The sequence below is a fragment of the Echiichthys vipera genome, assembly GCF_963691815.1.
Source record: "Echiichthys vipera genome assembly, chromosome: 5".
Classification (NCBI taxonomy): domain Eukaryota; kingdom Metazoa; phylum Chordata; class Actinopteri; order Perciformes; family Trachinidae; genus Echiichthys; species Echiichthys vipera.
This window is the reverse complement of record NC_139830.1, coordinates 17,830,942-17,846,562: the sequence shown is the minus strand read 5'-3', so window position 1 is coordinate 17,846,562 and position 15,621 is coordinate 17,830,942. Positions and strand designations below refer to the sequence as shown.

At 40.6% G+C, this 15,621-nt stretch overlaps 1 protein-coding gene across 4 annotated transcripts; it reads left to right on the top strand.

Annotated features, from left to right (window-relative positions):
- The first annotated feature begins 117 nt into the window (after positions 1 to 117).
- On the top strand, positions 118 to 10,508 carry relb (v-rel avian reticuloendotheliosis viral oncogene homolog B). Of its 4 annotated transcripts, none has more exons than XM_083914100.1 (11): positions 118 to 330; positions 593 to 616; positions 2,004 to 2,182; positions 4,870 to 5,190; positions 5,955 to 6,121; positions 6,257 to 6,348; positions 6,522 to 6,653; positions 6,752 to 6,856; positions 8,029 to 8,244; positions 8,368 to 8,439; positions 9,321 to 10,508. In XM_083914100.1, the coding sequence occupies exons 1-11, from the start codon at positions 297 to 299 to the stop codon at positions 9,767 to 9,769; spliced, it is 1,791 nt and encodes a 596-aa protein (XP_083770226.1). In that variant the 5' UTR covers positions 118 to 296; the 3' UTR covers positions 9,770 to 10,508. The 4 variants fall into 4 exon arrangements, with proteins under 4 accessions (XP_083770226.1, XP_083770225.1, XP_083770227.1 ...); XM_083914099.1 differs by having other exon boundaries at positions 9,318 to 10,508; XM_083914101.1 differs by lacking the exons at positions 118 to 330; positions 593 to 616; positions 2,004 to 2,182 and adding an exon at positions 3,466 to 3,611 and having other exon boundaries at positions 9,318 to 10,508.
- The last annotated feature ends 5,113 nt before the right edge of the window (positions 10,509 to 15,621 follow it).

The window sequence follows — 15,621 nt, the reverse complement described above, 5'->3', positions numbered from 1 at the left end:
GCTGAGGGGGATTTCCACCCTGAACCAGCCAATCAGAGCGAGGCTGCTGCGGAAACAACTGAAGCAAGCTGCACTTCAGACGCCAGTCAACACATGGCTTCAAGTCCGTTCAACACCCTCACAGGGTCGGTACTGTAGCCTGACAAGTGTTTACCGGAGCTGGTTTTTCCAAAACAAAATAAAAGAGACCCATTTTGACCCAGAACAGAGGACTTAATACCGGAAATAATCCGGTTTGGACCGAATCCAAGGACGCGACAGCGGAGTTGGTGGTCTCCAAGGACTCCTCACATGCGATGAAAGACATGGACATCTTCAACGGGACCTCTGGTAGGGTGTGTGTGTGTGCGCGCGCGTGTGTGTGTGTGTGTGTGTGCGCACACAACTTTTCGCGTGTGTGCGCGAGAGAGAGGGCTGACATCACCAGGCATGTGATTTGTCAGAGCAGAGCAGCCAACACCCATTCCCGGGAACAGATCACTCCTACCCGGCTCTCTCTCCCATGTTGCTGCAACACTTAGTGCAGGTTTATCATTTAACAGCTGATTTCTTTTTATTATTATTATTCTAATGCTTTCTGTTTGTCCTGCAGAGCCGCGGGGGCCGTCAGACTTTGGTAAGCGCAAACTCTTTTTTTGTCCTCCCCAAAAGATAAAGTCATGCATGTGTGGGGTGTGAGGTCTTTCATGCAGTTTGAGTGTGACCTGAGGCGACCTCAAGCAGAAGTGCTGCTTCCTCATCTAGTGTTGTGATGTTTGTCACAAAGCCTCTGGTTAGTGAGGTGACCCCGAGGTGCAAAACTAGACCTTATCATAAGACAAAAAAATATATAACACCTTTATTATGCATTTTAATAGATGTATTACATTTAAGGCTGTGACTTATTTCCATTATACATGAACCTACCTACTATGTACATTGCTCTGTAAAGCACTGTGGATGACTGTTACAGGTCGTTTTAACTGTGCTGTATAAATAAAAGTGAACTTGAATTACAAGTCTATAAAATGTCAGAAAATTGTTAAAATTATAATTCCAAAAAACGAGTTTGCATATTCAAAATGACTGATTGCAATTGCAGTTCAGAACCAAGAGATATTGAGTTTAAACCGACAAATATTCACATCTGAGAGAGTTGTTGTAAAAAAAATACCTAAATGATCAGGTGATAAGATGGTTGCTGATTAATTATCCGTCCATTTCCTTATAGATGAATCGTCTCTGCTTTGTTAATCTTTTATACATCACAGCTGCAGGAAAGTCTGGTTTGTTTGTCTGAAAAGTGTCGGACATGTTAGACCTCAACCACAGACATTTATTCAAATGCTGGTAACCGTAGCAAGAGTACTGAAGCAACTGTCTCTGGTGACAAACTCTTATGACACGACACATATATGTCTTGGTATAAAACAATAATGGACTTTTTGATGTCCTGCTATAATAAATAATGGACAGTGTGGAATAAACAACACTTTTAGGTGCATCGTATATAAATCAAACAGTCCCAAAGCCCTAAACAGACCTAATATAAATACAGAAATAAATACAAACATCAAATACAAAAACGCAGGGTCTCTCCCAGGAAATAGTTTTCTTGTCTTGTGATTAGTTTAGTTATTATATGACACCGTCAATGGAAGATATTACCTCTTTACGTGCAGGTTAATGTTATATTCCATAAAAATGTATAACGTTTTTATGCGGTTAGAATAAGCTGTCTTGAGAGACACCATTTATAAAATCTACCATGTCTGTTCATACTGATACGTCAGCGCAGCTCCTTGTTTATCCTGGAGGTATTATCATTTTGTATCCTTCTTGTCAAGATAATTTCACATAAGTTGCATCCCCACGTCTCTGACAAAAGCTGACATTTTGTTAATAGAGCAGTGTTATCTTTAGCTTTCACAGCTTAGTACTGATTATTGATAAATAAGCGTTTGACACAGACATTATTTCAGTTACACTGGCCATCTGAGACACCATGAATATTTTGTTCACAGACCTCATCGAGGAAATCATCACAGAGGACGGAGAACGCTCGTGTGCCTCCCTCCCTGGACCTCCCGCCCCTCCTGCCGACCTCCTCTGCCAGCCGCTCAGCCAGAACCACAGGATGCTCCGACAAAGCACCTCACCACCATCTCAGCCCGTGCTGGTGGCGAGAGGCACTGCATGTCAGGTGAGTTGGTACGCAGACATCTTTGGGTGTGTTCATACAGTGTGACTTGTACCAATGTAGTCATTTGTGTTGCTTTGGTTTAACTCCTAGAGGTTTCCAGAATGAGAGTTGTCAACACCCAGGTGAGACGTGACAGCTGACAAACACAGATAAAGTTTAATTGGAGAGATAAATGATTCTCTAAATTACTAAAGTGTTAAAGATGCTGCATCTGGGGCGGCTGGTGGGGCATTAATATTTATTAGATAGATAGATAGATAGGTAGGTGGATAGATAGATAGATAGATACATAGATAGATAGATAGATAGATACATAGATAGATAGATAGATAGATACATAGATAGATAGATAGGGAGATGGATATTTAGATAGATAGATGCATAGATGGATGCATAGATAGACGTACTATTGCATAGGAACAGTAAATATACATATTAACATTATAGAGCTTAGCATACTCTGTAAATATAAGATGTATATATCAACAAGATCTATACACAAATCTTGATCCTTAGAGGTGCAGTCAGTGTGAATCAGTTATGTGTCCACACTGCCCTAATGTTACCTCTGAAAGCTTATCAATAATAAACTCCACAACATCAGTCGGGCTTCTTCTCCGTCAGGATCTAAAAAGAGGAGCTTGCAGCTTTAGTGAAGAGTTTTTCTTTTAAGGATCTAATGTTGATGAAAGAGACTGCAGTGTAGTACACGTGTGACAGTCAAATGTTGTGTTGTTGTACTGTAGTATTCAGGCAGCCAGGCAGGTCGGGCTCTTACCATAAAGCACGTGATTTACAGATCAGAAGGGATTTGATCTGATAAGACTGCAGTGACGCTGTAGCCTGCACAGACCCATAATAATGTAGGGCATCGGAAAACTGCTGGAACTCTTTATTAGCAAATTAACTGCATGTTAGATGATACATTTGGGGGGGGGGGGGGGGGGGGGGGTTGTGTGTTAATACAGTTTATTAAAAAAGTGTTCGCAGCCTGTGATAGAGGATGACACACCTCCTCACCCAGCATGCTTTTCTGTGGGAGGAGGCTGAGAGGGAGAGAGAGAGAGAGAGAAGAGGAGGAGGAGGAGGAGTCGTCTCGTTGGAGAAACTGTAATCTGACTCCTACTTTCAGTTTGCCGTCATTCTGTTTACTAGCCAAACCCGCTGAGGGGTGAAAGGTCACATTCCTCGCCTCGCACCGCTTCTCCAATTGGTCGATCCTCGTCTGGTTGAGCTGACTTCCTATTTCCTGTTCGTTGGATCACACTGCTAGGTTTTTTTGTTTAGCTCCAGAGTTGTAAGGCTAAGACGTTCTTGACAACGGGCAGCCTGTGTCTCGACAGGATATCGTGGAACATGATCTCCTGCAGAGACATCACCCAAATCTCTGGAGCAACGGTTTAATGAGCCTAGATTTACTCCTTCACAGGTGACAAAGAGGTCAACATCTTCGCTTCTTTGTTCCCTGCAGGTTTGGTTATTCATCTGTCATTACAGCGATGCTTCAGATAGACTTAAAACTTGAGTGTGTTTTCTTTGTCTCTGGCTTTTTACATCACATGGAAAGCAATCAGAGGCCTAGCCGAACAGAAATTGAAGATAGACAGAGAAAGTAAAAGCGGCACAGAGTGAGATTCAACAACAAGAATCTGAGTGGGAACGGAAAAGCTCGGTGGTCTGATGGGGAAATAAGTTATCTTGCAAGGGGAGGAGTCAAATGAGCACACGGTTAACTCTATGCACTGATGGAAAGCACATGTATGAAGGAAAAAAAACATGCAGTGACTCAGTTTTGCTGCTTGGTTTCACTGCAGCCTCAATGCAGAATGCTTCACCTACTGTGTCATCTGCTGTAATGGATGACAGAGGTCCGGGTCTTTGTTTTATCCTTTCAAAAAGACTGGTGTGTTTTCTGATGCTATAATGAAGCCTATAGTGTCATGAGATGGTTGATGGGGGAGGAAAGAATACAAAACACAGTTCTGTAACAAATGTCTTTATTATATTTCTGGATTTTTACCTTTTTTGGTGTAAACATTGGATCATTTTACCTCTTTGGGCCTCAAAAAGAAATGTTTCTTTGGTGAAACTACTGAAACATGACATTGAACCCTCAACCCTTTTTTAAAGGGGTTGATGTGAAATCTTCAGATAAATGTCGTGGCTTTAACATGTTAAGTAGCAGATAATTACATTTTCCATCACTGACTTCAGATGGATGTTGCTACAGCTCGGGAGCAGATAATAGGGGTTGTTGCCTGTTACAAATATGTGTGGTGGAAGCTGTGTGGTGTCCTTTTGTTGAGACTTGGCTGGATCCTGGGGCGACCGACAGCGCCGTTCAACCGAGAATTGTACCTTGTCTGATTTTGAAAACCTTGTTAAGAAACAGACACCTGAGTTTGTTTTTTATTTCAGAAGACGGTTCTCTTTTGAAGCCAGGAGAAGTGAATGTGTTTTAAAGCCATTCTGTGCCGTTCATATATCATATATCTCTGCAAATTTTGTTCGTCCTGCAATCATTATGTCAGATCACAACACGTATATCTGCTGTCTGTCCCTAAAGTGAGGACAAAGATGGCACAAAGAGTTTTTCCGCTCCTGCCATTTGGGACATTTGTATTGTCGTTTTGGCTAAATAAAGGTTACATAATGTTGTTAATAATGTTTTTGTTTTTACACCACAGCCAACCTGCACCTTCCCTCAGCCCCAGCTGCCGTTGTGCACTTCCAGAGAGATGGCTCATCCTCCCCGGGCAGCCGGTTCCTCTCGGCGCGGTCGAGGTTCCTCGTGTTCGCTGGCCTCTAAGAGCTCTGGCTACGTTCCCTCTCAGAACCACGGAGGCACCGAGATGCTGGAGATGCTTCTGAATAAGCCCAAGCTGGTGGTGGTGGAGGAGCCAAAGGAGAGAGGCATGAGGTTTCGGTATGAATGTGAGGGACGCTCAGCCGGCAGCATCCTGGGGGAGTCCAGCACTGAAACCAACAAGAGTCAGCCTGCGATAGAGGTAGACAATTACCCTTACATTTGTGTGTGTGTGTGTGTGCGCGTGTGGGTGTTTGTTGGACCTTAAAGGGGGTTTACTTGCTCTCAGTGACAGTTAGAGAGGCTATAACCACAGTTGATTCTGTTTGGTGTGTACACTTGAACCCTGTGTCGACCGGTGCAGACGGGTGGAGCTTGAAGGATGTGGGTGGTTAAAGTCAATTAGAAAGTCCCCACAAATCCAAGCTCAAGTGTGGTCAAAGACAGGCGGTTTATCCCCAGCCCGCTTTCTAACAAACACTTCTACTTGTCATCTCCAAACCATCACAACACTTGAGGCATGTGGTGGTTTTAACGGTGAAAGAAATCTGTGGATTTCTGCAATCTGTGGAAATGAAATGTAGTTATTTAAGCAAAACCCTTCATTAACATTTTATTTTTGCCGTTTTTTAATTCTTCTCGGTGATCACTCAGTTATCATACGCCGCAAAAAGAAGGGGGAGCCATCAAATAAATAAAAAAACATTTAGTATGCTAAACAAATGCACAAATGGCAGCTGCTCTGAATAGCTTCCTCAGGCTACATATTTTCCAATTTAAGTTTGTCAAATATTCTCAATTTGGTGGCTCCCCTTCTTTTATTCTGTTAGAAGTGATTATATCACCATGCGGAAACACGTTTTGGTTTCCCATATATTAATGTGTTTATTATATGTTTAGGCCTTGTACTTCTCTGTCTCCTCCCTACTTCTCTATTTCATATTTCTCTGCTGTCGTCTCTTTCAGATTCAAGGTCCCATCGACCACTTAAAGAGGGTCACGGTGACCGTTTCCTTGGTGACCAAAGACCCCCCGCACCGGCCTCACCCCCACTGTCTCGTGGGTAAAGACTGCCCGAATGGTTCAGGGATCTGCGTGGTCACGCTCAATCCTCACAGCAATCGACGTCACAGGTGCCAATACCATCCCTCATTTATCGCCTCTCCCAACAATTACATTTTTTATTAATATGTTTTCCCTTCTCCTGAAACATCACAATATCTTTCTTGCATTTTCTAACGTGCAAAATGTGTTTTTTGCACCTGCAGCTTCGCTAACCTTGGTATCCAGTGTGTGAGGAGGAAAGAGCTGGACTTTTCCCTTCAGAAGAGAAGAAGCCAAAATATCGACCCCTTTCAAAGTAAGATGGATCCCAATGCACACACACACATACACACACACACACACACACACACACACACACACACACACACACAAACCTCTCATCAGAAGTTAGCTAACAATATCAGAGGATGATACAGTTTCCTTTTCTCCGCTGTTTTAATTCATCGTGACTTTCTTTTCATCCCTCAGCTGGTCACACAAAGGGCATCGAGGACATGGACATGAATGCTGTGCGTCTGTGTTTTCAGTGCGAGTTTGAGTCGGAGGACGGCAGAAAAGACTGCATCAGTCCAGTGGTGTCCAACCCCATCTATGACAAGAGTAAGAAAGAAACGCCTCTTATAACCCACTGTACTAACAATATGTTAATGGGTTTCCTGAGTCTTACACTTTGTTCCAATGTTTTGTTTTTTTCACAGAGGCCACGACTACATCACAGCTGAAGATCGGCCGTTTTAACCAGTACAGAGGTTCCTGCACCGGCAAGACAGAGATCTACATGCTGTGTGACAAAGTGCAGAAAGGTGCGTTTTCGTATGTCCAAAAATATACAGAGGGTGGACAAAATTAGGCTCACACAGCAGAGATCACATGGGACAAGCTCAGCTTTCACCGCATGAGTTAAGTGCATGAAACGTCCTCTGCTGGGTCAGTACACATCAGACCGAAGGGAGACATTTAGAGTATGATGATGATGATGAGACTCTCTTAAGCTCCCAAACTTGAGTAAACTGCTAATAAAACAAGGTACTGTTGATATGAAGTGAGACATACTTCTGTGATTTGTGTTTTTTAAGGCAAGGACACATTTTGTAAAGCTCATGTTTAGTTTCAGTTGTCTTTCATTCAGTGTTGAAGAGGGTCGTCTTCTGACGGTCTTTTGACCACGGTTATTCTTTTATTATAGCATTTTTCTGTGTTTTGGACCCAATGGTCTCTTTCTCGCTTCCCTCACTCACAACCCTTCCTCGCATCTTAGCTTCTCTCAGCTAGGGTGTGAGAGAGACATGCGAGAAAGAGATGTGAGGTCGGAGGGATGGAAGCTGCTAAATGAGAAACCATTGATACCATAGCGTAGGTACTCATGACGTGCTGCACAGCTGTGTCTGTCATGTAGAGGTGCCGCTTTTATACGTCACGCCACTTGATAAGACTTCTGCGTAGGACACCCCTGTGTTTCCTCGCTCTGAGCTGCTCCAACGGTCTCCTGCAGGTACATTTAAAGGATTGGAAGATCTTCCATGATGGGCCAAGAAGAAAAACTTTGGGTCATGGGAGGAGAGAGAGGATGCAAGGAAACATAAGATAGTAATGAAAATCACCCATTTTGAGACATTTCCTCTTGATTAATCATATTATTATCAATCTAATATTTAGAGGTATGTTTTTTTATTTTGCAGTCTTTATACCTCTCTAAGGTGCCTTTGAAACTCATTCGGTGCCTAGAATGTGTGTCAAACGAGTGTCATACAGCAGAACCTGTGATCGATGAGAGTAGATGCCATAATGACTGAATTGCTAACAAAGAAATCTGTATTTACTGCAGGATTTTTGCGAATGTACGAAGAAAGAACTGCAAAGAGGATATAAATAGCAGGCACATTGGACAACATTTGTCTGAAATTAGGATTAAATATTCAGAGGAAGTTTTTAAATTTTTATTGACATGGCTCTGCGTGCTGTCCCTGATCCACAGATGACATAGAGATCATCTTCAGGCGAGGGTCATGGAAGGCGAGCGGGGAGTTCGCCCAGACAGATGTGCACCGGCAGATCGCCATCGTGTTTAAGACCCCGCCCTACCAGGACCAGGACATCACAGAGGAGGTTGAAGTCAGCGTGGTCCTGCGTCGCCTCTCAGACCAGATGGAGAGCGAGTGTGTTACCTTCACGTACCTGCCGCACAACCCAGGTCAGTTAGCACTGAACTGTCTGCTTATCGATGGCAACACCAGCTTGAATGTCTGAAATGTGCTTGTTTTAAGACAAATGCAGCCAAAACATGAACAGCTGAGTATTTCTGACTCTTTTATAGATCCGTACGAGGTGAAGCGGAAGAGAAAGATAAAGTCAGACATCAGCTTCAGAGAGAAACCGTGTGTGTCAGGTGAGGCTCGGTCGTCTTTTCTTTGTTTCCATTTGATGTTTTCTTTTTCTTGTGTATCGAGGCAGTTAGCAGGTAGACAGATTCAATGTAGCAAGTAGCCTTTGTGTTTGTAAGACTGCTGTGTTTGTAATTGGCCCACTTTATTTTTTATTAATCTTCTACATTGTGTTAACTTACACAACTTAGTGTCTTTTCTGCACTGCCAGAACCTGCTCAGACTGAACGTAGGCACGCAACCCCAGATCTCTTTTGTCCATTCCTAATTCCAACAATGTTGACAAAAGAAAGACAGCATTTCTTTGTGCAATTCTACTATAAATGGAAGGAAAAATAGTTGTAAGATGCAGAAATGTAAAAAAAAAAGGAATTTATGCATCTCAGGAAATTTCTGTGCCCAAGAGAGGTGATAAACATAGTGAAATAAATATAAAGTAGTATAACTAGACTATATAAATACATATGAACATATGCAAAATACAAAGTAAAATCAGATATACATAAATACTGAAGTAGAATAAAATAAAGCATTGATAAAAGTACAATTCAACAGCACCACAAGCTACATCCTGCAAAATGATCATGAAGTTAAAATCAACACTTATCTAAAAACTAAACATTACAACCTTCACAGAGGAAAGATTTATTGCCAGACTGCTTTAGTGGACTGCATTAGTTTTAGGTAGGTGTACCTAATAAACTGGCAACTCAGTGTATGTTCTTATAATAATATATGAACATATTGTATGTTAAGTGGTCTTTGTTATCAATACACACACACAAGATTGAAATAATACTGAGGCTCAAATGTACATGATCTACCTAATAACAGACCAGGTATTAGTATTTTTTTGTAACATAATCCATTTCCTCTCCCGCAGCAGAAAGTACGCCTGCAGCGGAGCAGCCCTTCCACTTCCCGCAGCCTCAGACCATGATGTCTCCGGACGAGAGGCTCTGTGCTGCCCAGCCTGGGGCCTCCGCCGTAGGGGAAATATGTTACAACGAGCCCCAGGACTTAAACAATGGTACAGATGCGACGGCCATCCTTAATCAGCTGCTAGAAAATCCTGTACTATGGGACATGATTCAACTCGACCCGGGCTTCAACTTGTCCATGCCTTCATGCTTTGAGCCGGGGCCCGACGCCAACCCCACGTTTGCAAACATGGACACGAACTTAAACCAGAACTTTGGCTCCTACCCTCAGGACTTTTCCCAGTACAGCGACTTGCAGTTCAACATGCTGGTCAATGAGAACCAGACGCCGCAGGTAGAGGCGCAGGACAGCTCCTCCAACATGGTTCAGGTGAAGACAGAAGAGGAGCTATAAGGACGGGATAGTCAGGATTATGAAGCTGAGAATCATTTTGGGAAACGCTCAATACTATATTGTTACAAATCTTCTCATCTGAATATTTCCCATGTTGCTGAACTTTTCCCGTAACTCCTCTGGATTTAGAGCCAAACAAGATTATGCTGCTCCGACGGCTCGCACTGTGAAACGTGTTTGCCCTCTCACTAACACCATGTCTGTGTCTGAAAACCTTGCTGGTCAAGGCTTTAGCAACCAGGAGCAGGTTAACATTCCTAATTATGTGCCGCCGGTAAACGCTGCCAACATTTATCATCAGAAGGTAATTCTCACAGTCAGCGTGCAGCTTAAAAAGAGAACTCATGAACATCTGTATTTGACCTGGGAACAATAGAAACCCTCTCATGAATTGCTGTGTCGTAAATGATTGGTGAGTCATGTAATGTTTGTTTTGTTTGCGCCAATGTGCTTTTGAAAAAAAACGACCTGACTCAAAAGACTTACATGAAGTTGATGTATGTTTTAGTTTTAAAACACAGTAGTTTCAGATTTTCTCTTCACATTGTTCTTGTCTGTTATCACTCTCTGTTGATGTGATCGTCGCACCAGCTGCCTTGTTCGATATTTAATCAACTTAAACGCAATACACACCCATCCTCCTCTTACTCATAGTCCGGTCTGTGTCAGTTCTTATCGTTCTGCTGTTTCACTCTCGTGCTGAACATTCAAATTTACACAAACATTCAAAAGTCCAACTCCGCCCCCGCACTGTCGTATTGTCAATATTGCAGGAAAGAAACAATAAAAATGTCAGTCTGTGTTATTTCTGTCCTGTCGTTACTTCCTCTGAAACTGACAACTGCCTTTGTGATGACTCGTCAAAAGAAAAAGAAACAATTGCAGTGATAAAAAGGATCAAAGCACTTTATTGTGACCTTTAGCTCCCTGTCTGCCTACACACATTCCTGACATGATCACCTTGGCAACAACAAAAACAACAATTATTCTTTTCAAGTCTGAGCTTTTAATGCCAGCAATGTCACAAGACTATGTTGAACGAGTGTTTTGTCCAAGAAATGAGAGGGAAACGCTCAGGCGAAAGCTGTCCTTTGTTGTTTGTGGTTATCAGACACTTAGTCGTCCGTTTAGTCGCAGCGTCTGAAGTTACACAATGCATTTTCTTCCCAACCACTTGGCCATCAGGTTCTACAGTAATCCAGGATCAAATCTATTTCTGCTTTCAGTCAGTGGTTTCTGCTGAGTCTTCTGTAAAGCCACATGCTTATGGGAAACGTGCTACGCCACTTGAGGAAATTTTGATAGATTGACCCAGATTGGGAAATTAACACCACAATGATCTAAACCTTCCTCTTTGACCTGTTAGAGGTAAAAAAGTCATAGTACATTGAAAAAGGGGTTAAAAAATCCATAGTATAATATATTGAAAAAGAAAAGAAAGAAAAGAAGTCATGTCCAAAAGTCATAGTACAGTTTGTGGGAAAAAAAGTCAATCAAGTCAAGAAAAGTCACAGTATAGTGTTTCAAAAAATTAGCCAAAAAGTATGTTGAAAAAAGTCAAAAAATGTTGAAATATAAAATATGTCCCAAAAAAATGCTTATTTCAGTCATAGGATAGTGTGTGTTAAACAGCCATAGCATAGTTTGTTGAAAAAGTCAAGTTACAGTATAGTATGACAAAAATGTTGAAATATAAAATATGTCATACAACAGTCATAGCAAATTCTGTTCAAGAAAGTCAAGAAAAGTCACAGTACAGTTGGTTGTATAGTTGAAAACAGTTGTTTGTTCAGATTTTATTAAATTACTTTCTACAAAAAGTTCAACTAAGTTAACTTTTAGTTTCATGAAGTTTTTCACAAGATGAACAGTTCATTGGGTAGTCTTCCATTTCGTTCTGCTTTATGAAAAAGGTTCTCATCAATGAACAAATCTGGGAATCAGGAGGCAAATTCTTGGCAGGACATGGTGACAGAGGTTGGATTAAAAATGCGAGAGCAAGTCTGACCTTCGTGAGATAATGGGAAGAGAAATACTAATCGTATAGTATGTCCAGGGTTGGGCCACTAAAACAACCGCTGACCTATTTACATCTGGCCCGGGAACATCTCCACAGACAGGGATATTAAAATAATCAACAAATAATAATCAACAAAAAGGCAAGAAGTGTTTTTATTAGTGGGTCATATGATCAATCACCATTGTTTTAACTCACTCTTTGATTCATAAGAACTTAAAAGACAATTAAATAGACAAAACTCTTACGGAGTACAACTTTAAAACTATTATTATTAATGTTTGTCAATACTGTAAGTGGACTAATTGTTTCAGCACTCATCACACCCACAAACCTGTTTTCACTGAGCAGCAAACACACAGTGGCAGAAGAGGAGCTTCTATAGTTAACAGTCGTCCACCTGTGTGCCCGGTTACCTTGTGTGTTGCTGTTGGGTGTGTGCTGGTGAGAGCAGGTGTGCTTTTCTGGCTCTGCCGTGTTGATTTTACCAGCACGCACGCACACACACGTACACACGCGAGTGCGCGCACACACACACACACACGGCTCACAGCAGCTGGGAAACTCCACACTGGGCTGGTTTCCAAGGCCTCTGATCGAGTGGGAAGACAGGGAAACACAGTATTTCCTGTAAACTGGTACCAACCAATACTGCTAAGACTTGTCTGGACATGACCGCAGGACACTATCAGATAACATGTGGTCATCCGAAGAGTGGTGGTTAGATCAAGATTTAAATTCAGCTGCACAGCTGTAATGGATACAGGAAGTCTACTTAATACGCCGTGTATATTTATACATACATATATATATATATATACAGTATATATATATATATATATGCCCTGTCCACGGAGATGAGGCTTGCTGAATCAGTGTCCTATTTAGATAACTTCTTAAAACTAATTTTAATTTTTATTAACCAGTCCAGTTGCTTTTGACTGAAATTGCTTTGAGGATAACGATGACCTGGACGAATGAGAACATTCACAGGCTAATTTTTACTTTTATAAACCTTCATGTGATGCTGTCTCTTTATCTTTTTATCTCTTTCTTTTCTCTTCTTTCTTTAGAAGCACCTTAAATTAAATAAGTAAACATTGAACTTATTATTTTTTTGTTTTACTGTATATATGAGTGTATTTTGATTTGTATACGTCAAAGCACTTTGTAAAGTAAAGCATCTATACAAATAAAGATATATATATATATATATATATATATATATATATATATATATTATACTTCAGGATTTACTTTCAGGTTTATTTGTATAAATGTCTAGTTTTTGATCTGAGGTTTTAGTTTTACCCACACATATTTTAAGGAAAAGTACCGACATATTTGCTTTCTTGCTGAGCATTATCTGAGAAGATGAATGTGATTATCATGTCTGTACAGTAGATATGAATCTGAAGTCAGCTGAGCGACTGGAAACAGGTGGAGCAGTTAGTTTGGCTCCGTCTGTATATGCCAAGAGATAATCTGGCACATAGCACACCATGAATCCACACTTTATCACGGTTACAGCTTCACAAATGTGAAGATTTGTTTCCTTTTTTTTTGAAATTCAAGTTTTTATTGAATTTAAAAGGGCTGGAACAAACCCTTCAGATGAGACATTTCAACAGCCACTACCATGAAATCAATAACTGTCCATAACTGTGTCCATAACTGTAGAACAAGGAAATCCGCCCCAGAGAAGGTAAAGCACAGTTAGCAATCACTCCCAAAACGTTATTCAATAAACAAACTATAAAAAAAAGTTAGAATATTACTAATAGTAAGAAAAACAAACAATAACAGAGTGAGCTACAACCGCAGTAATAGTGAAAATAATAACCTGAAGAATATGCAGATATGTAAAATTAAATATTTAAATAAATAAAGAGGGTAATATTTAGGAAGAGATACAGAGCCACAGATATGAGTCCGGGTCTTCAGCCAGAGATACATGTTTCCTAAAAGTCCCCCATGTTGGTGCCCGAGTGTGGTTTCCATCATTCCTCCTGATCAATGTGGGTTCGTATGAGGCCGTTTGTATCATAAAGTTATATATATATATATATATTCCCTCCTTTCTGGGGGTTTGGTTGATTTACAGCAAGTAAGTACTGTTCTGGCAGCTGTGGTTAACCCAGTCGTAACCACTGAAAGGTCTTCTTTATATATATATATATATATATATATATATATAGTGTACTTGTGATTTGTTTCCTTCTTTAACTATTTAAAATGATTTCAGTTTATTTTGAATGACTCTGAGTTTTGGACTATTGGTTGGACAAAACAAGCATTGTGAAGACATCACCGTGGGAATCTCTGGGTAATCGTGTGTGAGTTTCTCCCTGTCATCAGATATTTTACAAACCAAACAGGCGATCGACTGATCATGAAAGTAATCATCAGATGAATACACAATGAAAACAGTCATTAGTTTGCAGCACCTCAACCAATTACAGTTTAACAAAATGGAGCTTTTTACATGAATGCACGAGTTGTAATACTCTAATACAGTAATATATAATAGTATAACACTGATCACGAAACCCTTTTACACTGCAGGCTTTAATCTCAGCTTTCAGTTCTGATGTTCGGAGGTGTCTGTTGGTCTTTCGAGACTCTGGGGAATCTGAGCTGACAGGGTGAGTCATGTGTAGTGGAAAATATCAAATATGGAAATAATGATGCATGCGAAGAGATCTTCTTTGTTTTTTGACCTCAAAAGTTGGAGGGTGGAGATGAAGTCATTAAAACAGGAGATTTCCACACAGAATCACACCCACTCTCACTCAGGTGACCACAACTGTTTACCAGGCACTTACTGGTTAATCATCTACATTATCTTAATCTTTAAAAATATATCATCATTTCTTTGTCTATTCATCTCAATCTCAATGTATTGGATGTCTTTTTTAACATTTTTTCTTTAATTTAAAATAACAACATGTCTGAAAATATACATTAATGTGAATCAAGTGTATTATAAGCAAAGACAAAATGGCCTTTATGTGAAAACTCATTTCATTTACAGAACACTGAAGACTTGCCTTCAGCGACTTTGCTCTCGATTTTCCGCTCAATCTTTGTTCCTAACCTATGGTCATGACCGTGAGAACGAGAAGGGTTAAAGTGGTTCATCCGATCTCAAAGCGTCCTGAGAGTGTTTTTACCTGAACTTAGTGTGTCTACTTGTGTTTGGATCGCTCAGACGACATGTTAGCGCTAAATGTTAACAGGTTAGCGAGTGATGAGTGAAGACTTGAAGTCTGACTGGCCTCGAGGTGAAGCCACTAAAGTAACCGTCCACATATACATATTCACTGTGCCTGTATGTTTAACATTAAAACATGATGTATACATATATGAATATGCCAATAATTATTATTGTCACAGTTTTCTATTGTATTGTATCCATTTAAGGTGCCCTACCAAGTTTGATATGCAATTTAAAATACAATTTCTGTAGTAGGGGGTCCATGCTCCATCGCTTTTTCAGCTAAGGGGCCCTTGGCCTAAAAAATGTTGAAGACCCCTGTACTGGAGGAAAATTCAGGGAATAATCAAATTCATTAGGATTCATCATATGGGAACCATGACTGTCTGCACCAAATTATATGGATATCCATCCAGTAGTGGTTGAGATATTTCAAGTGGCAGAATGACCTCCATTAGCATCCCTAAAGTTAAAAGCGAACTTAGTGTGATACACCTGACTGTTAAACCAATGCAAAATACAATGATAAATATGTACACATGTAAAGACAGATAGTGATGAGAGAGAAATGATCTGCAAAAGGAGAATACAGACTGAAGTTATTGGCTAATGATCAGC

What these genes read in the sequence shown, in the direction of transcription:
- relb (XM_083914099.1), top strand. Translation starts at nt 297, where the DNA reads ATGAAAGACATGGACATCTTCAACGGGACCTCTG. An exon ending in GCGGGGGCCGTCAGACTTTG is followed by an intron (nt 617 to 2,003) that starts GTAAGCGCAAAC and finishes TTTTGTTCACAG; the next exon opens with ACCTCATCGAGGAAATCATC. An exon ending in AGAGAAACCGTGTGTGTCAG is followed by an intron (nt 8,440 to 9,317) that starts GTGAGGCTCGGT and finishes CCTCTCCCGCAG; the next exon opens with CAGAAAGTACGCCTGCAGCG.